At 44.6% G+C, this 20614-nt stretch overlaps 4 protein-coding genes across 4 annotated transcripts; 3 read left to right on the plus strand and 1 right to left on the minus strand.

The window, feature by feature from the left end:
- Positions 1-7614: 7614 nt before the first annotated feature.
- LOC311064310 (RNA polymerase II-associated protein 1-like) lies at positions 7615-11868 on the plus strand (the record flags this gene model as incomplete). Its single annotated transcript, XM_084084144.1, has 1 exon — positions 7615-11868. The coding sequence occupies one exon, from the start codon at positions 7615-7617 to the stop codon at positions 11866-11868; it is 4254 nt and encodes a 1417-aa protein (XP_083940270.1).
- Positions 11869-12300: 432 nt separating this feature from the next.
- LOC311064311 (alanyl-tRNA editing protein Aarsd1-like) lies at positions 12301-13587 on the plus strand (the record flags this gene model as incomplete). Its single annotated transcript, XM_084084145.1, has 1 exon — positions 12301-13587. One exon carries the CDS (start codon positions 12301-12303, stop codon positions 13585-13587), a length of 1287 nt encoding a protein of 428 aa, XP_083940271.1.
- A 3096-nt stretch (positions 13588-16683) lies between these two features.
- On the minus strand, positions 16684-17457 carry LOC311064312 (distal membrane-arm assembly complex protein 2-like; the record flags this gene model as incomplete). Its single annotated transcript, XM_084084146.1, has 1 exon — positions 16684-17457. The coding sequence occupies one exon, from the start codon at positions 17455-17457 to the stop codon at positions 16684-16686; it is 774 nt and encodes a 257-aa protein (XP_083940272.1).
- Positions 17458-17753: 296 nt separating this feature from the next.
- Positions 17754-18995, plus strand: LOC311064313 (diphosphomevalonate decarboxylase-like; the record flags this gene model as incomplete). Its single annotated transcript, XM_084084147.1, has 1 exon — positions 17754-18995. One exon carries the CDS (start codon positions 17754-17756, stop codon positions 18993-18995), a length of 1242 nt encoding a protein of 413 aa, XP_083940273.1.
- Positions 18996-20614: the final 1619 nt, after the last annotated feature.

Below are 20614 nucleotides of genomic sequence, written 5' to 3' on the forward strand. Positions count from 1 at the left end.
GCCTGGTTAGCAAAGTTGATTTGTTAAACCCAGAAATTGCTGACACTGTGTCACAGCCGGAGAAGCTGTGCAGGAAGAGCAGATACTTCCGGTATCTATCTGGGAGGGCATCCCGGATCTTTCGGACATTGTAGGATGTTTCTTTGGTTGTGAGGAAGATCGAGTGGTCCGCAACGTGATGGATCAGCATAACCATGATGTCAGTGTCCTCAGTCCTCACTTCAACAGTGGACTCCCTTGCCTCATCTAGAGCTGCCTGGACAATAGTGGTGTCCGCATCATTGGGGCATTGCAGTACACTGATGCCATTTCTGCCAAATGTCTCAGCAAGTAACAGAATGAGCTGGGCCTTGTTGCTCTTGTTGTCGAGGAACTTTTCTCTTGGAACAATGCATTTGATGTCTGGGCAAATCAGAATGTCGCAGCATGCATTCTTCGTTCTCCTCAGGTGTTCATGGTCTTTGGTGGAGCTGCTGTATCCATCAAAGACCACAGTGATCCGGAGGTACTGACTCCCCATGAACTTAACAAACTGGAGGTAGCTCTCAGCAATTTCCTTCCAGGTTACATTTGCCACCCAACTGACATTGTGCAGGAGCCACCCGCCATCAATCACCAGACTTGTGCAGGGAGGTTGTTTAATAGGTTTCACAAATGCATTCAGGAACCTTGCTAGGGCAGCCTTGTTTGGCTTTCGCAACCTCTGGTCTTTGTCAAATAGAGACATTGGTGTTTGCGTCAATTCAAATCGCAGGGCTTGTTTGGTCTTGACTTCGTTCTTACTGAGGATAATGAAGCGGTTGAAAAGCTTGAGTGAGTCAATAACCAGCTTCTTCTGCCCATTGACGTAGAGTCCATTTCTGAGGCTCTCTAGTGATTTGACCACCTTGTGCTTAGTTTCCATTGTATCCAAAACAGCTTGTCCATCCATCTTGGCCTGTATGGCTCTGCCAACCTCCTCTGTCTGATCAGCATTGACTTTGTCCTCGGGGGTGCTATGTATCCCTGTGGAGAAGGATACTAGGGTCTTCCTGTCTCGTGTTGCTTCAAAGGGCTTGAACTCCTCCAACCAAGGTGCTTCATCATCTTTCTTCATCTGGGCTTTTTTTTTGCGTCTGAACCCAATACCTTTAAGCAGATTTTATTCCAGAAGCGTCCTCTGTTTATACTGCCTGAAAAATACTACTTAAAGGAAAAGGGGACTGGTTGTCTAAGAATAGGACCTGCTGCAGTAGTGTCTGATAAAAACTTAACCAAGATATCTAACCTCTGTTGTTCAGAGGTGGTTCAAGGCAACTCAAGCACTCCAAAGGAGTCTGAATCCTGAGTAATGTCGAGAGCGAGAGAGAACTATTAGAATCCCCATACATAGATACTCTGATGTCATCGATATGACGTCATAGTACTGACATCATATTCTGGGCTGTACTCTATATTTGGGCATGGCTAACACGGAACTCCATATATGGCCATAAAAGGGACACATTGCGCCTCGACAGAGCAACGATTTTGGTTGTGTCTAACATTAATGCCGCCGACAATCAACGTTGGTAATTTTATTTAATTACAAAAAACAAAAACAAATTTCACATCTCACAACTGATATTGGCCAATTCTTGACTTTTCCAGTTTTTCGCCCAGGCCCTCTGGGCACCCCAACTTCGACTGACTCCCATTAATTTTCCCAAAGGATTTGGGTCGGAACTAATTGACAGGCGGGTTAGGGTTAGTCAGTGATACAATATAGCTACAGTGTGGCTGCATGTACAAAAGCACTGAGTTTAACAGTCTATGACACATATTCTACAGTATATGACTTCTGTATGTTGTCTTAAAATGGAAACCAGATCAGAGAAGGTCCACATTGCACTTTAATATGTGAATTATGACCAGTGTGACACAGATCCAATCTTTTAAATAATGTGCATGTATGTTTTCATGCTGATTAGGCCCAGAAGTATCCAAGCAATACATGACAGGCAATTATCATCAAATCGTAAATTTAACTAACTGGGTCATGACCCCATTCTTTGTCAAGCACATGGAAATACTAACACCTAGCCCACAAACACATTGCAAGTAAATCTGATCCAAAGTGTTTATTATCGCATTAAAATGCTTGGATCTAAGCCATGCCTACAGTTGGTATGTCATGTGACGTGATGCTGGAAATCAAGCCAAAATGCTTTTTCTTTTTATTTGTTGTTTTTACCTACATTATGAGTTCCATCGTCTAGGCATATCAGTCTATGGCAAATTGTAGATTCCCACTCCACTGAACCTGTTCATCAGCATATATCTTTTTTTTCTCCATTATTTTTTTCAATCGAGTGGTTTGTAGGGCCACAGATTAAATTCATTAGCTGCTTACAGTACCTGGCTGAAAATGCTTTAGAAGTCGTGACTGACGATTTAGAAAATGACTACATCCACTCAGCAATATCATTATGACTAGCTTTGAGGTGACACTGTAAATGTGTAAACGTGAGAGTTTATTAGTCTTACCTTTAGTTCCATTATGGTGAATGTTAATTAGCTATAAATTGAAGGTGTGAATCTTCTCACACTGTTTCAACTCACCAACAGCACACTGATTTGTAAGGTTCCCTCTTTGATGCATAGAAGACAATCGTTTAAGTCAAATTACAGTTCAAGCAAATGTAGTTTACATGCAAAAAAAAAAAAAACACCCCACAAAGCACAGAACTAGCACAAGGAATCATTGCTACTATAAAATCACTGGCCTCCTATAGAATTTTAAGTGCAACTTTGGCCATTTTAACCTGAATCCTATCATCCTATTGTGAGTAAGGACATGTGAAAATCAGACATACAGTAACAATTGACTTCCCATTGCATTTTCTACATTAAGCACTCACTCAGTGCTTTGAGCCTACAGAAGTGGTTCTCAAAGTGGGATCCGGGGACCCCCAGGGGTCCTTAAGGGGTTTCAGGGGGTCCCCAGCCAAATGATTGATAGTTAGGAACCAAATGGACACTTACTATTCTGTAACTCTTAGTTTGTCTGAATTATGGGGATCTGTGGCCTAATGCATACCAAACTGGAAGTCCTTGAAATTAAAAAGTTTGAGAACCATTGGACACTATGTAAAATTACACATACTGTGTATCATTGGCTGGCAGAGATTTCCCAGTGCAGAGATCAAGCTCTCCACGCACAGAACAACATGACTCAGCTTTAAATGGGAGAGGTTGCCCAGCAAACCATTGTTTTCCATTGCTGGTTAAAGGGGTCTTTCTAAAAACACTTCTGGGGTCAATTTAACGTCTACTCTGACTGTTTTTAAGCTGCTTGGCTCAATATTTAGATATTGGATATGCATACAAAAGCCAGAGCAGACGCTAAAAAGACCCCGGAAGTGTTTAAAGTGAGAACCCCTTTAATTCCATTAAGGATGGCTTTCATGTTTAAAGCAACAACTCAAACATTCAGGCTATTTTCCATGCTTAAAACTGTCATCTCATTAAGTTTTCAGATGGAGATATTTAACATTTTGAAATGAAACCTTTCAACTTTATTTGAAAACATGTTTAATGTGTCTGGTACTCTTATTCATCTTGGGCTAGAGAGGCCAAGAAAAGTAATAAGAAAATATAGATTGGATCACTTAAGAGTTGAGGGCATTTCAGATACAGGTCATTTTTATTTTCTCAGGCTTTACTGAGCCTTTATTGATAGTGACAGTGGAGATAGACAAGCTACAAGGAGAAAGTAGGGGAGTGACATGCAGCAAATGGTCTGCCCAGCCCGAGAACCGGGCATTAGAGGTGTTAGAGCCTGTGTGGTACACACCCTAATCACTCAAAGCTCAGATTGTTACGCTTTACCAAGCACTCGCTGGCCAAACAAATCCATGACAATAATTTGTGTAGCCTTGAAGTTAGAAAGGGTGGAACTGTAGCATGTCCTGTAGTTATCCCAAACTATTTGTGGGTCTATGATAACAGCGGATACATCTGTAGTAAACACTAATCCACTGATGCCTGTATCATTTGTCAGGAAAATATGATGTAGCACTAGCTATCTATAAACTAAAATCACTGACACAGAGTTTGGTGACAACTGACTTACTGTAGCAGCAGTCTTGGGGTGGCCTTGCAAGGCTAAAATTCTATCCGCAAAAAACAGAGCCATCAGTGAAAACTGCATTGTCCAGACTATTGTAATACCTTGACAGTGCTGGGGAAGTTACTTTCAAAGTGTAATATATGCATAATATTGCATATTACTTACTACTTTCAATGTAACCACATTTATTCTATATAAATCTTTCTGAAATAGCGAGCCGATCTACAAACTCTGCTGGTGGGGGCAGGGTATATACCGTATGTTGAGAAATCAGATCAAATCTAAACAGCGAATGGCAGATAAAAGGCATTGTCAATTTGTCAATAGTGTATATGAATTCATTAGAATCTTATTTTTTTCTCTGAAAGTAATGCATTACTTGTCATAGTAACTGTAATCATTTTTACCCAATTTGTAAAAGCAATGTGTTTCTTCATTACTCAGTAATATTATTACATAATGCATCACGTATGTACATGTAAGTAATGCGTTACCCCCAACACTGTCCATTGCTCTGAGCCCCAGTCTGCCACATGTTGACCCAGATGTCACCACACAGTAAAATCCTCAGTGTTACTTTACTCTGAGATTTAAATTAACATCATTTTAGCCATTTCACTCTCATTAGACCCCGCTTCATGAAACAGCAAAAACAACTTCCCAGCAGCAAGATCAACTGGACCACATTATTGTTCACCTCTGTGGGCAATAATGTGCTCACATTTTAATTGTAATCGTATGAATGAATGAATGAATGAACAAATGAATGAATGAATGATTGATTGAATGATTGTCTTATTATGGCTCCAGAATGGACATGAAGCAAGTCGCTAATTTCCTTGAGTTATGTAAATGAGAGCAATACTACCCATTTCTCTGTTGCTAGGCTTTGCATGGCCAACATAATAAAGCCTCATAGCTTCAGCAGTTGCATAGGCAATAGACCTTCGCACACAGACATACACATACACACATAGCACATAGGAAGATATAGTATCTCAGTTTCTACCAAATCTTTATGATCATATAATATGATTATTGTTTGTCTGTTTGTAAATATATCAATGGTATATGGTATAACAGATGCTGTGCACATGGTTTATTTATGTAAGACGACAATGTGGATCCTCTTTGTCTCAGGAGCAAAGTTTTATTGATAAATAAAGTTGTATCCTGCTTATTCATCAACAATATTGAGAATGATTGTCTTGATTATTTGTGGGAACTGTTTGAGCAGGCTTCAACTGGGCGAGGAAAGGAGTCCTTCGAACAAAATGTAATCATGTGTATCTCGGGATCAGCATGGGAACCTTCACTAATTTCTTGCAACAAAAAAAGCCATAAGTGTATCATGAACGCAACATCCAATCATACCAAATTTGGAATACGCTTTTTGCACAGCAGCCATATTGGAAATAAATTGGACCTCTTCCATACTTCCTTCACAGGTCTTACCAATTGTACTAATAAAAGCTCTGCTATACATTCTGGTCAAACAGAGTCAGGGTGCACTGCTGATATTGTGCATGTTGGCTCACTGGAAACACTCTGCAAGAATTTTGAAAATGTTTTCAATATAATATGAATGCCTGGTTGAAAGTGGTTAACTAAAACAACCAAACATTTCATACTCCTTCCTTTTGATTGATAATGATGGTGATTTAGGAACTGAAGCTCATTCTACAGTTTCATGTATCACGTCATGACACACTAAGAGAGTATAATGTAGAAAATAGCAGCAGCTTGCTTTCTTTCAACATATGTACGTAAATGGTGTAATAAGAGAAACACACATAGTTATTCTCAGTTGTAACTAAGTGATTGAACATGCATAACATGAAGAGCTGAGCTCTACTGCCCTCCAAAGGCTAAGAATAGTAACTGCTTAAGAAATCAATTGGATAAATTACTTCAGGTTAATCTGACTAAATAGGATCTATATAATAAACTTTATTTATAGAGCACTTGTTGAAACAAAGTTACAAAGTGCTTTACATAAAAATAACAAATCAAATCAAAGAATAGAACAAAAACATGCCAAAGTGTGTAAAAACAGTGCAGTATGAAATATACATAGCCATTAAAGCACATCTTTCATCTTATCCATGAGCCTGAAGGGACCTTTATGTTGTGTGTGAACAGACTGACACGTACACACGTTCCAATGTCAGAACATACACTGCCTTTACTTCAGTCCCATGTCACAGATAACAACTTATATGATTGAAACATTCAATCAGCCAATTCAGACAAAGTGGTTGGAGTGGGATAGTTGCATTAAAAGTGCCTTTTTCCCTTGCTCAGGGGTACCTGTTAAGGGAGAGGTGGCTTTGGGAAATCATAGATACATAGCTTTCTAAGAATTGAAACATTCTGTTATTGTCATTTACGGGTATGTGTGATCAACAGAATGGTATGTGAACTTTTGCTGTAATAAATGGGTCTTCAACCATGATACTGACCATGATACAGACATCATCAGTATCATGGTCAGTGGGTGCCATGGTCAAGTATCATGGTTGGTTGGTATCATGGTCGGTATAATGGTCAGGATCATGGTTAGTCATGGTCAGTATCACGTCAGTATCATGGTTAGTCATGGTCAGTATCGTGTCAGTATCATGTCAGTATCATGGTCAGTGCCAAGGGCAGTATCATGGTCAGTATCATTGTCCATATCATGTCAGTATCATGGTCAGTATCATGGTCAGTATCATGGTCAGTATGATAGAGAGTATGATAGAGAGTGTGTGTGTGTGTGTGTGTGTGTGTGTGTGTGTGTGTGTGTGTGTGTGTGTGTGTGTGTGTGTGTGTGTGTGTGTGTGTGTGTGTGTGTGTGTGTGTGTGTGTGTGTGTGTGTGTGTGTGTGTGTGTGTGTGTGTATACATACGTATGTATACATACATACATACGTATGTATGTATGTATGTATGTATGTATGTATCTATGTACGTACGTACGTACACAAATTATGTTTTACTAAAGATGCATTACTTTTTTATAATAAAAAAATCACACCCAGTGTGAAGAGAGTGGTGCCTTTGAAAGTGTAACTGGTTGCATCCTTGTGTTGCAATCAGCAACAGTATGTTGTCACGTGACACATGACAACATATTGTCACGTGTCACGTGAAGCTTGACCAATCAGCCGTGCTCAAACACGGACATACGGACGGATGGACATACGGACGGACGGACGGACATACGGACACACGGACAAAGTCAAATGTAGGAGTGGTTGGCACCACTCAAAAACAACATAATTTGATCATGTTTGAATGTTGATACAGAAGATTGTCTTTCTTCTTGAACAGCTAACAGGTCAGAAATATACCAGAAAAGTACTTGGAGGCCAGTCTATGACATCAGTATGATGTCAGTAATATGATGTCAGCACTGTGGTCTGTCTATATGATCAGTCATCTATGACATCAGCAATATGGTGTCAATATTGTGTGTGTCTAGATATTTGTGTCTATAGAATTACAAAGCCAGGAGAATCGGCAACAAATTAGTAAAGAAGGATGTTGCGGCGACCCAAGCCAACTGATTGTGAAGCAGACCTACTACGAGAGCAAGATCAGTTTATGATCTCTGGCATCCCGTCTGTGGTTCATGTTGTCCGTTGCCCAGATAAGAGGAGAGGAGAGGATGGGGCAGGAGGCGACACAGCAGAGGATGGTGGAAGCCAGAGAGATATTGTCTCGATAGTAGACCTCCCAGACCAACTTACTGCTCTGACGCCAGCCCCTCCTAAAAAGTCCCGCTTCAAAGCTAACAAAGTGCATTTCGAGGATGATGATGCCGAAGAGAGGTTGGACAGACATGACACACACATCAGTGCCGTTCTCTCCAGGATCGTTGAGAGAGACACCAGCTGTACTCCAGTCTCTCTACCAGCATTCACAGGCACCGCTTTCCCGAAAGTATTGCACCGCTCAGAGACAGATACTCTGGTGCGAGTATCTATTGGTGGTGGGAAGAAGAGCATCTTTGCTCATCAGATCTTAGCTCAGCAAATCAAGGAGGGCAAGACTCCTTTACAATGTGCAGATAGAAGTCAAATACTTGCACCCAATGGCCCAAATATTCCTCCTGAGAGTAGTATGGATACTGAGGCATCTCCTTCCACATGTGATCGTCAGAGTACCGGGCCAGGCCCCAGGTTGGTGTCTGCACTGGGACTCTGTGGCCCCAACAGATCAGTTGAGGACATGAGGATCCACCACGAGAACCAGGCCAAGCTCCAGGCAATATCCCAAGCAGAGATACTAGAGGAACAAAAGAAAATAATAACTCAACTTGATCCTAGACTTGTGGAGTTTGTCAGATCTCGCAGAGCCCAAGGCACCCAGCTGCCCATCTCTCCTTTCAAGCATCCCCAAGATATCAAAGGCAGGGAACAGTGTGTTCCTGAAAGTGTTACCAAAGAGTCAGACTCCTCCAGTCAACAGCAGGAACCCTTGGATGTCGAGATAGAGAAAGAAGAAGTGCAAGTGACACCACCACTTCCTATCACAGTGGATGAGCTGCCAGTGAAGCCACTGAGGGAGTGGATCCACATGGATAAGATAGAATCAGAGAAACTAGAGTGGACAAGAGACCTGCCTGCTCCCAGGAAGAAAGGAACCAAAAAGGCCATGCAGGCTCGTTTTGACTTTGCTGGCTCCTTGATCCCGCCGACTGAAGACCTTCCCACTCACCTGGGACTACACCACCATGGAGAGGAGCCTGAGCTGGCAGGTTATTCCCTCCAGGAGCTCTTCCTGCTTTCTCGGAGTCAGGTGATCCAGCAGAGGAGTCTGGCCCTCAATACCCTGGGCAGCATTCTCACAAAGGCACGCGCTGGTGAATATGTGTCTCTTTTGAGAGGAAATGTGACATCCACACTGCTAGACGCTGGTCTGCTCTTCCTTCTCCGCTTTGCATTAGATGACAATGTGGATAGCGTGATGTCTGCATCAGTGCACATGCTCAAAGCACTACTAGTGGCTGCAGAGGATGAGGCGTGTCTGGACAGCACCTTCTCTTGGTTTCGTGGCCTGGCCTCCTTCCCCTTGATACCCTCTGCTCAGGAGGATGAAGGGTTGGAGGAGTGCATGAAAGAGACTGCCAATAAGGAGGAGATGAAGACAGATCACTATGTGGCCAGACAGGATGTTGTAAAGGGTCTGCTGAGCATGAAACTTCTCCCCAGACTGCGTTATATCCTCGAGGTGGTCCGTCCATCTCCACGGGTGGTCCGGGACATTCTGGAGGTTCTGATCCGTGTTGCGAGACACTCCACCTCCTCTGCCACTCAGGTGCTAGACTGTCCTCGCCTGATGGAGGTGGTAATGTCAGAGTTCCTTCCCACTTCCTGGACGATGCCGTCCGTGCCCCTCCCCCAGTCTGTTTACGGACTCCCATTGACTAGCGCCATGAAGCTCCTAAGAGTGGTGGCAACCTCCGGGAGACATGCATGTGCCAGGATCTTTAATTCTCTGGGAGCCAGGGAGCGTCTGTGCCGTCTGCTGACGCCAGATCCCAGTGAGCTGCAGTTGGAGCGGTCTGAGGCTCTCATGATCACCACAGAGGCCTACAGACTGTGGACTGTAGCAGTCAGCTATGGACAGGCCTGTAATATATACATAGACCTGTATCCTGTCTTGGTCAAGGTGATGCAGTCTGTCCGGCGAACGATGCTTTCATCAGACCCACTGTTGCCCCTCCAGATCCAGAGAATCCAGGCCCTTCTTTCTCTGCTCACACAGGTCACACACACTGCAGGCTACCATCAGGAGCTGCAGGCAGGCATGGTCAGTTCCCAGGGTTCGGAGTGCCCCCCACCCCCTCCAGTGTCATGGGGTCATGTGACTGGGTTGCAGGCCTCCTTGCTAGGACAACTGAAGAGCTGTGTGAAGAGTCTAGATGACCCAGTTGACAGAGCCAGCAGCCTGGCTATGATACCAGCTTATCTGCTCTTTCTAGAAGCTTATTACCACCAGCTCTCTAGACAGAACTGTTTCAAGCCAGTAGAGACTCTTCAGGAACTAGAGCAGGTGACAACAGAGGTTCTTCTCCCATTGTTGTCCCATACCGCCGTGCAAAGCCTCATACAAAACCTCAAGTCTTGCTCCATAGTGTGTAACCTCCAGTCCAATTGTCCAGGTCCAGAAACAACCCCCAGCCTGCCCGACCTTGCTTGCCCAGGGTGGAGGCACCGTCTGTGGTTGGCTGTGCCTTCCTCTCCCTTCCCTCTACTTACATCACTGGGTCTCCTACTGGATACCCTCACAGGCATCCACAAGGGTCTCACCCACAAATTCAGCAGCCTACTCCTGTCAGAACCTGTAATTGGCTACCTTCGTAGCTGTAGTCAGGCCACACCCACCTTCTCTCACACCAGCGCATGGCTCCTTCGTCATGAGCATCACTTCCTATACCTGCTGCTACGCTTGGCATACAGACTGGTTCCCAGTGAACAAGACGTGGCCAGACATTGTCCTCTCTACCACCAGGTGGCACTTGTCCTGCTCCCAGGGTTATTGCCAGGCAGTGAATACCTGGCCCATGAACTCCTCTCCACTGTCATTTTCAGCAAAGACTTCATATCAGGGGGCCGTTGTGGAGGACCTGAAGACATAGAGTTGACAGAGTTGAAGCTTCATGAAGATGAACACCGCTCCTCCTCAAGCTTTGCCTATCCCTCCTCTCTCCAGACAGTCACCGCTCTCTTAAGGGAAGCCTGTGCCCAACTGCCCTTAATCAGGAGCTGCTTCCTCACTCACCTGGCCCACCTGGAGCCCATCATATTGAGCTCCCGAGACACCCATCTGTGCCGGAACCCTTGGGTGAACTCTCAGCTCCTACCGGATCTCTGCGGCCCCACCCTACCCTCTGACTGGCCTTTCCTGCCACTTGTCAGCCTGTATGAGCAAATGGGGGTTTCCGGTGGTGGCGGCGGCGTGCAAGTGGAGGAGCTGCCACATGGTGCTCTGCAGTCTGTGATCCACTGTCTCCAGTGGCTGTTTCTGTTAGAGGTCTGGAGGGAGAACACACTCAAGGTGGTCCCTCAAGTGGCCAAGCTTGCTCGTCTGTCCTGTGTCTTCCTGTGTTCCAGCGACCTGTTCCTGGAGAGGTCTGTCCAAAGTCTAGTCTGGGCCCTGATCCGACTGCTCACCAGGCCATCCAGACTGGACTCTCTGGACCTCAACGTGCCTCCTCCCGGCTTGGCTTCCTTCCAGGATCTGTATTCAGCCCTGTTGACCCAGTATGAGGCTGTTTCCTTTGGTGATCGACTTTTTGGCTGCTGGGTCCTGCTGCCTCTACAGAGGAGGTACAGTGCCACCATGAGGCTGGCTGTGTTTGGAGAACACGTGGGGATGCTCAGATCACTAGGGGTTACTCTGAACGAGCTGTGCATCCCCATAGAGCAGTTCACCTCTCCAGCCGAGCACTCCCTTCCTCTCCTCCATCTCTACTTCCGATCCCTGGTGACGGGGGCCCTGAAGCATTGTTGGTGCCCTGTCTTGTATGTGGTCGCTCTGTCTCACCTCAACGTTTTCATTTTCTCACAAGACGCTGCTGCACAGGAGGTAGAAGCGTCTCGTTGCAGTATGTTAAGAAAGATCTACTACCTGACTGATGAGGTGTTGAAGAGCCACCTATTACTGTTTCGTCTGCCCCGACAGCACTCAGAGCTGGGCTTTGACACCTACCAGCAGCTTCCTCCAAATAGGGCCAAGCGTCTGAAGAGTGTCCTGGGAACGCAGGACCCCAATGTGGACTTCATGTGACCAGCCTGTGAAATCAGTCATCTATGATGTCATTCATCTATGACATCTATATATATAATATATATATCTATAATGTATGACTTTGGGCAAGGTTTCAGTGCGATGACAGCCCCATTGACTTCCATTATAAAGTAACTGTATTACTATAAAGATAAAGAAGAGCAAAAAATTGAAATGGATTTTCATGCTTTTTTAATAACTAGATGTAGCACATTACGTCACGCAAAGTTTGGCCAATCACATCCGGATGTTACGTTTGTGACCGGATTTGGCCAATCAAATCTGGTTGTGACACCCACCTACCCACCCTCCCACTCCCGCCAATTTTAATATATAAGAAGATAAGATACTTATATACAGTTCTGTAGGAGATTTACTCTTCAATGATTCAACTTTAAAGCTGTTGTACGGCTGTGGTCTTCATATTTAAAAATGGCTTTCCAGTGTCAGCGGGATTGCTATATGAAAGAGTTTGTTACCTCGGTTGTGTCCTGCTACCCTGCTGAACTGAAGCAAGAAGTCAATGGAAAGAAAGAAACCCTGAAGGGTTTTAATGTCAAACTTCAAGACACCATCTTGTATCCTGAGGGAGGTGGTCAACCAGATGACCACGGGTTGATAGGAGACGTGCCGGTGTTGAGGGTGACGAGGCAGGGGACAGAGGCCATTCATTTTCTGTGCTCAGCTCTGGATGAGGGTCAGGAGGTGCAGCTGAAGGTGGACTGGGACCGGAGGTTTGACCACATGCAGCAGCACTCAGGTCAACACCTGATCACTGCATTGGCAGATAGCATGTTTGGATACAAGACCACATCCTGGGAGTTGGGCTCTCAGCGAAGCTCCATAGAGCTGGACACCCTGTGCATGAAGCCTGCCCAGCTCCAGGGCCTGCAGGAAGCTGTCAATGAGAAGATCAGAGCCCAGGTCCCGGTCGCTGTGCAGCTTCTCTCTATAGACGACCCCGCTTTGGAAAAGATGAGGAGTAGAGGAATTCTGCCAGATGATCTTGCAGGGCCAATTCGCATCATTGACATAGAGGGTGTTGATGCCAGCATGTGCTGTGGAACCCATGTGTCTAATCTCAGTCACTTACAGGTAATAAAGCTACTCGGGGCAGAGAAAGGGAAAAAGAATAAAACCAACTTGATCTTCCTGGCAGGGAACAGGGTTCTGAAGTATGCTGATAAAAGCTACAGCAGAGAACGATTGCTGGTATCTCTGTTGAACTCTAGGCCTGATGAACATCTAGAGGCAGTAGACAAGCTCCAGAAGTCTCTTAAGCTGCTACAGAAAAGTAATCTGAGCATCCTGCGAGACATGGCTGTCCTCGTTGCACAGAACTTCAAGAGAAACCCACAGAGAGGAAAGGTTTTCAGCTTGCACAAAAAAGAAGGTGATCGCGAGTTCATGAACATCATTGCCAATGAAATAGGCACAGAGGAAACCTTGGTGTTCCTGACCGTTGGAGAGGAGAAGGGTCCTGGGCTGTTTCTGCTTGCCGGGCCCAGTGGACCAGTGACCAAGATGGGACCACGGCTGCTTGAGATACTCCAGGGGAAGGGTGCAGGGAAGAACGGGCGCTTCCAAGGTAAAGCCAACAGCCTGGCACGGAGAGCGGAGGTGGAGGTCCTGCTACAGCAGTTCTGCAACCATCACACTTCAGATCGAGGAGGAATAAGCCCTGCACTGACATTGGACTCTGGGAGTGTACAAATGTAACTAAATGGACCTAATAAGACAAATGTGCACTCTTAAAATAACAATGAGGATTTACTGTGGATGGTACAATCCACCACTCAAACAAGAGGACACTGTTATTGGAGATGTGACTAGATTACCTCAGCTTAATGTCTTTTCTTTCTTTTTTTGTGGTAACACAACATGCTCTAATACACATGTACAGATGTGGATAATGTAATGATGTGCTGTAAATATCTAAATAGAACTCAAAATACATACATGTTATCTTTAACATGGTCAGCCCTTTTCCTACTTGTCCAGGATTTTCAAAAAAATACGTGATCTCAGCATCACCTGCTCTATGCGTATATGCACTAGGGGTGTGCCGATACACTAATTTCACGAAACGATACGATACGATATTTGGCTCACAACTTCGATACGATTTCGATACGATACGCACTTTTTTTATTATGAAAATATATGGAGGAGAAAAAAAGAAAATGCAAACAAATAATTCTGTTTTTGCATTATTCAGACATGCAAACTTGTAGCTTTTCAGCTACAATAGCCGTTTTGAATCCAAATAGTATGACACCTGACCCGAAAAAAAAAACATGTTGTCACTCTTTTCACTTCGGGGCCGTTTGCATGCCTGATTATTATGATTGTAAAAAAAAAAAAAAAAAAAAAAAAAACGATATTTTTTTTCCCCAAAACGATACATATCGTCGCGAAAACGTATCGCGATATATCGCGGGACGATATATCGGCACACCCCTAATATGCACACATTATCAATGTGGCACAGGGTATTGGTATTGCCTATATTTTAGGACTGTACCAGTTTTGGACATTGGAAATTGGACACAAGGTCTGCTAGAACAGTGGTTCTCAAACTTTTTCATATCAAGGACCCCCCAATTGACCCTTATTAGCCCGCGGACCCCCATTTGAAAGGATATGCCAGGGTCCAACCACTATGCGAGTATGCAGTATATATACTGTAGATATGCTGCTCCTTCTATCCTCAAGAAGCCCTTAGATACAGTTAATCATTCTGCTCTGCAAATTGTATCTGGTGAACATTATAGGACTCTTCACTGCATCCTGTCCTGTATGATAGAGTGTGTTGGCTTTGGCCTTGGCTGGCAGGCGAAACAAACACTGGTACCTGTTTATTTTTTAAGGCAGTCTATGCAAGAATGGAATCCTGGAACATATAGGACACGCTCAAATGACTCATGCTAAAGGTCCCCAAAGTAAAGACAGGGAAAAACAGCCTTTTGTTTTAGTGCCCCAACCACTTGGAATGACTTACATGTAACCCTAGTTATGAACTATAATAGAGCATACAGGTAAGTAGTAGTCAATAGTGTGTTTGTCCATAACTGGACTAGTATCAGAAGCACTCTAGTGTTTTTAAGAGCCTGTGTTGCATGTCAATAATGACACAGACGACAGTGACTTGAATGTTGAGTGGCCACTTATTATTACCAAAAATGGACATAGAAAATTACAACAATTTGTAAAAACGTGTATGAAAAATAATAAACAAAATATAGAAAAGCCGGCTAAAAATAGAAAACCCTTAGTTCCCAGAGTTTAGGTTTCATTGGGGCCCTTTAATCTGAATCGTGACAGTGTTTCGATTGGTCCTACCACACAATCCGTGAGAGAGGGGAATCACCATCAGTGTCCAGACTCTGAAGATCGGTTAGCTCTGCACCCAGTATGCACTGGGAATCGATAGATCTGGGGAATCGTTGATGTTGGATCGTTGGGTATGTAGACTGTGGGGCCTCACATGCATCTGGGCTCCTCAGTGAAAGGGAAGGGAAGCACTGTCCTCTTGGAGCACTCCAGGAGTGGATGAAGGGGATCTGAATCACCCAATAAAAAACCTGACCTATAGTAGATCAGACAAGACCCAATAGCTTGCGTTATTCACACTGTGTAAACCATGTTTTTTAAATCCCCATGAATTAGCAACAAGTAACACTTTTTAACTTGAATTAATTAGCTCAATCATGTTCTCTTTAATTGTAATAATGTACTTGAATGTACATTGAAAACCATTCAATGCTCTTATTTTCTTTTTAACAATCTTTCAAGTATTAAAAAAGTATATGAACTGTTCCTTTTTCACAAAAATAAAAATACTATGAAATGCACCTTTAATCATCACAATGAAATTAGGTAAATTGCATAAAGTGCACATTAAATTACTAAACTAGGGCATTCTGTGCAGTAACTTGGAGGTATCTACTGTAGGCAACATGCTTAATATCTCTCCCTGGCTAGCAATAGATGAGAGATGCACTAAAAATGTACCTCTTCTATCACTAAACCAAAATACACAATACACAAAATAGCATGTTCCTTCAGTAACAAACAATAAAATAATCTCAGTGGCTGTACATCCATTCACATAACTATCAGCTGATTTAGATCAACCTAACAATTATATTGTCTCACTTGCTGCTTGCTGATCAATGAATAAACACCTTGCTGGTCAGTGATTTGTAACACCTTGGTCTCACACTGCTCTACAAGGTTTAAATAACAGAAACCTGTTGGACACCTTGTTGTTTGTTTTGCAACGTTTTTTTTCCCTTTCATTTTAACCAGACTTGTACAGCAACTTTTTAGCATATTTATATAACTTAAACATGTTATTTCAAAAGGCACTTTTAGATAAAAAATGAACTTATTTATTTATGCGATGAACTATTTGAATTCAGGCAGGGTCATTTCAAGCCTGGGTTACGTACAGCTTAAATTAAAGATCTGTTCTCTCATAACATAGTCAATTTAAATCTTTGATTGCGGACCTACCCACAAATGTCTGCAACTGCTTTTAAACTTGTGTTGTATCACACGTTAAGGGGAAAGTTTTTGTTTTGTTTTGTTTTATCATTGATGTGAATACTAATGTGAAAATGTACTTATACTGTATCTCGACGACATTGCAAATGAGGGCAGAGATCGGCCAGAAGGACCCCTGAGTGACGAGGCAATCAGTCGCCCCGAGGTGGCGACCGAAGTGGTCGGGCAGGGGTGTAAGCATCGACCATAGCCCGGAGGTAAGAAGGAGCTGTTCCTTTCACTGCCCTATAGGCTAGCACCAGGGTTTTAAACTGTATGCGTATGCCTCTGCTCCTCCTCCTCCTCCTCCACCCTCTCTCCTCTCTCTGGCCTCAGGCTGAGGTCGTACCCCGTAGCGGTGATCAGACAGTGGGGCAACATCTCCTCCAACAAGATGATGAGCAGGCCTGGACTGCTGACCCCGGGGAGGGACGATATGTCTAGACACCGCAGCCGTTTGAGATGGCTCAGAGCTGACAGCCCGCGGAAGGTGATGCGTGGACAATGAGAGATGTCCAGTTCCTCCAGACTGTCCTGGAACTCATGCAACCTGGTCAGCGACCAGTCGTCCACTTCTGGACACCCTCGCAGTGACAGTGTGCGCAAAGACGGCTGTCCCACCAGGTTGTCCATCCCCCTGTAGTTAATAAGTGTGTTGCTCATGTCTATTTCCTCCATGGGGGTTTCTGCGTGATTTAGGAAGTCCCAGTTGAGTCTGCCCCATCTGCCTGGACGGAACCACTCCGGCTGGCCGACATACCTGTATCCTCCCTTCATGCACAAGATGTAGTAGGCTGTCGCTATGTTGGCCCCGTAATGTCTCTGAGTGTAACAATAGTAAGCATTCTTCTTCCTCAGTGAACTGTGCTTCCACTGAGAGGACCAGTTGAGGAGCATATCAATGTCGTAGAACCGCTGAGAGAGGAACAGAAGCAGTCTGGAGTACAGTGGGGCTGAAGCCACTGGGCTGCAGCTCCACCATCGCCTGGCAACCAGGAGGACAGATGTCTGCCTGCAGCATCTCGTCAAGGGGAGCGCCATGATAAATGGCACATAGGGAGGATTTAATTTTTAATACGATGTTGACCGCTTTTGACCGCTGTTGACCCCCTGGAAAAATCCACTCTTAAGAACCACTGCCTTAGGACATATCATTTCTTGAAAGGTAAACTGAGGGTTACTCTGATAACTAACCCGTTATCAGAGTATTTGGATGTCAGTCAGTCTTTGACGTCAGTCATATATCACAGTACTGTGATGTCAGTCATGTCCACATTTGGGCATACAACTGAGTCAGACACACATCCAGACATACACAGAAAAGGCAATAGACAAGGATGTCTGAGGACAATGTCAACATGCCACACAGGGTGACATGCACTGCGCCTGTTAATATAGCAGTTATCAAATACTGGGGGAAGAGAAATGAGGACTTGATCCTGCCCATCAACTCCTCTTTGAGTGTTACACTCCATCAAGACCAGCTGAAAACAACCACAACAGTTGCTACCAGCAGATCATTTCAGGAGGATCGCATATGGCTCAACGGTAAAGAGGAGGACATAAGCCATCCCAGACTTCAGTCCTGTCTGAGAGAGATTCGTCAACTAGCGAGGAAGAGATGCAGTGATGGGGAGTCTGCTGTGGATGGGATCGGTTTGTCTCATAAAGTCCACATCTGCTCTGTCAACAACTTCCCCACAGCTGCAGGACTCGCCTCCTCTGCAGCCGGCTTTGCTTGTCTAGTGTACACACTGGCTCAGGTGTTTGGGGTAGAAGGGGAATTGTCTGTGATTGCAAGGCAAGGCTCAGGAAGTGCCTGTAGGAGTATGTATGGGGGATTTGTCCAGTGGATAATGGGATGCAAAAAGGATGGCAAGGACAGTATAGCCCAGCAGGTGGAACCAGAGAACCACTGGCCTGAGCTCAGAGTCCTCATACTTGTGGTCAGTGCTGAGAGGAAGCCTGTAAGCAGCACCTCTGGCATGAGAACCAGTGTGGACACAAGCCATCTCCTTAAGCACCGGATGGATTCTGTAGTTCCACACAGATTGGGGGAGATGATTGAAGCGGTGCACAGGAAGGACTTTGCCACATTTGCTGGACTGACCATGAAAGACAGTAACCAGTTTCACGCCATCTGCCTGGACACCTACCCACCTATATTTTACCTCAACAACGTGTCTCATCAAGTCATCAGGTTGGTCCACCGGTATAACCAACACCACGGGGAGATAAGACTGGCCTATACATTTGATGCAGGGCCAAATGCAGTGATCTACACTCTACAGGAGCATGTTGCTGAGTTTGTCCAGGTGGTCCGCCATTTCTTTCCCCCAGAGATCAGTGGAGGGCAGTTTTTAAAGGGTCTTCCGGTCGACCATGCAGTCCCTTCTGAGGAGTTGATGAAGGCTATTGGTTTAGAGTCCATGGCGAAAGGAATCAGCTACATTATTAGTACCAAGGCTGGGCCAGGTCCTTGTGTTTTGGAGGACCCTAGCCAGCATTTGCTTGGACCTGATGGGTTTCCTAAGAATGAGTCAGATTCAGATTCTACTGAAAATTCAGCAGCGGGGTGACAGGTGCTGCAGACACATTTCTGCGCCTTTTGTAACTTTCAACCATTCCGCTGTTCTTGTACATATTACAGTTGGGTGACAGCAGGTGATATTTTTTTTTAAAGGACCCTCAGCTGCAACACTGCCCTGGTGGAGTTCCCAGACGCCATGGGGTTTGAGGGGTTTCAACATTGAAGAAATTAAATATTGACTCTCTCTCTCTCTCGCTCTCTCTCTCGCTCTCTCTCTCGCGCGCACGCACACACACACACACACACAGACAAATATCACCGGCTTCGAATGCTATCAATGCATTGAATGGGAGATTATCACGTTTTATCAGACCATTGAATGGGCGAAGTAGGCGAGCTACCGTCTACCCCGCGATTTGTCAGACCATTCATTGGGCGTAATCAGGAGCTACTGACCTACCGACGGAGGCGGAGCAGTCCCCACAACAATATTTATGATTCTGTCCATATCGGTACATAACTCGAACGGCGCTGAGTAGGCACAGGCGAGGGTCGCACCGCTCCGGACGGCAACTCAGTCGCCTTAGCTCCTTCGGTGGCCCGTCGCGGGGCTCCACCTCGCCTGAGACTGCGCGCCTCCGTCATGGTCCGAAACCGAAACAACCAAAACCAAAACCGAAACTAAAGTATTTAAGTCATCTCCGTCGGTAGGTCAGTAGCTCCTGATTACGCCCACTGAATGGTCTGATAAATCGCGGGGTAGACGGTAGGTCGCCTACTTCGCCCATTCAATGGTCTGATAGAACGTGATAATCTCCCATTCTATGCATTGATAGCATCCGAATCAGGTGCAAATATACTGTACACACACACTAGTTATGTGTCTGAGGGGGAGCAACTGCTCGCGGAGAGCAGAGTCTGTTGTTGCTGCATAGCATTGTGTTGTGTATTTCAATTTATTTACTAAGAAAAACAAACAATGTTCATTTTGCAATTTTCAAACCTGCCAACTAAACAAACACTCTGATCAGCTTTCATATACTGTACTACCTTTAAACGACACATTTCCCTCTAGGTAAGGATTAGTCACACATGGCCAGCCCTCCAATGTCACTCCACTTCAAGCCTGGGATCTGTGGGTAGGTGATGATAGGATCATCCCACAACAGCCTTCTGGGATGGATGCAAATTTCTGTTTAAAATATGATTTATAATATAAACGTCATCCAAGCAGGTGTGTGTTAGAGCATCAGAATGTTAGAAAGCATGTCTTCGCTGACACCAGTGTATGTGCTGTAAAGTCACAAATTACATACAGACCACACCTCCATCACACTTGCCCATGATAAAATAATCACAGGATTTTACACTCAACATTCCTGCATGATGAGTTTGATTCTCAAAATGGATTGCAAAGTGGTCTGTATGCTGCATTTATGTCAAACTTGTGCCTGTTGAATGCCTATAAAAGGGTGTGAATTTGAAGGCATTAAATAATTGTATTTTACATTCACAGTGTCCTGCTTTGTTTTTGTATATTTTCAAGGTAATTACACAATATGAGTGAATGGGACCACGAGCAAGTCAGCATATTGTGTTTGAGAAACCGTTACTAGGATACAGGTAAGGTAAACAAGCTACACTCTAAGTTGTACATTTCTGTATTTG

Source organism: Gymnoscopelus microlampas (assembly GCF_963454915.1).
Source record: "Gymnoscopelus microlampas genome assembly, chromosome: 17".
Classification (NCBI taxonomy): Eukaryota; Metazoa; Chordata; class Actinopteri; order Myctophiformes; family Myctophidae; genus Gymnoscopelus; species Gymnoscopelus microlampas.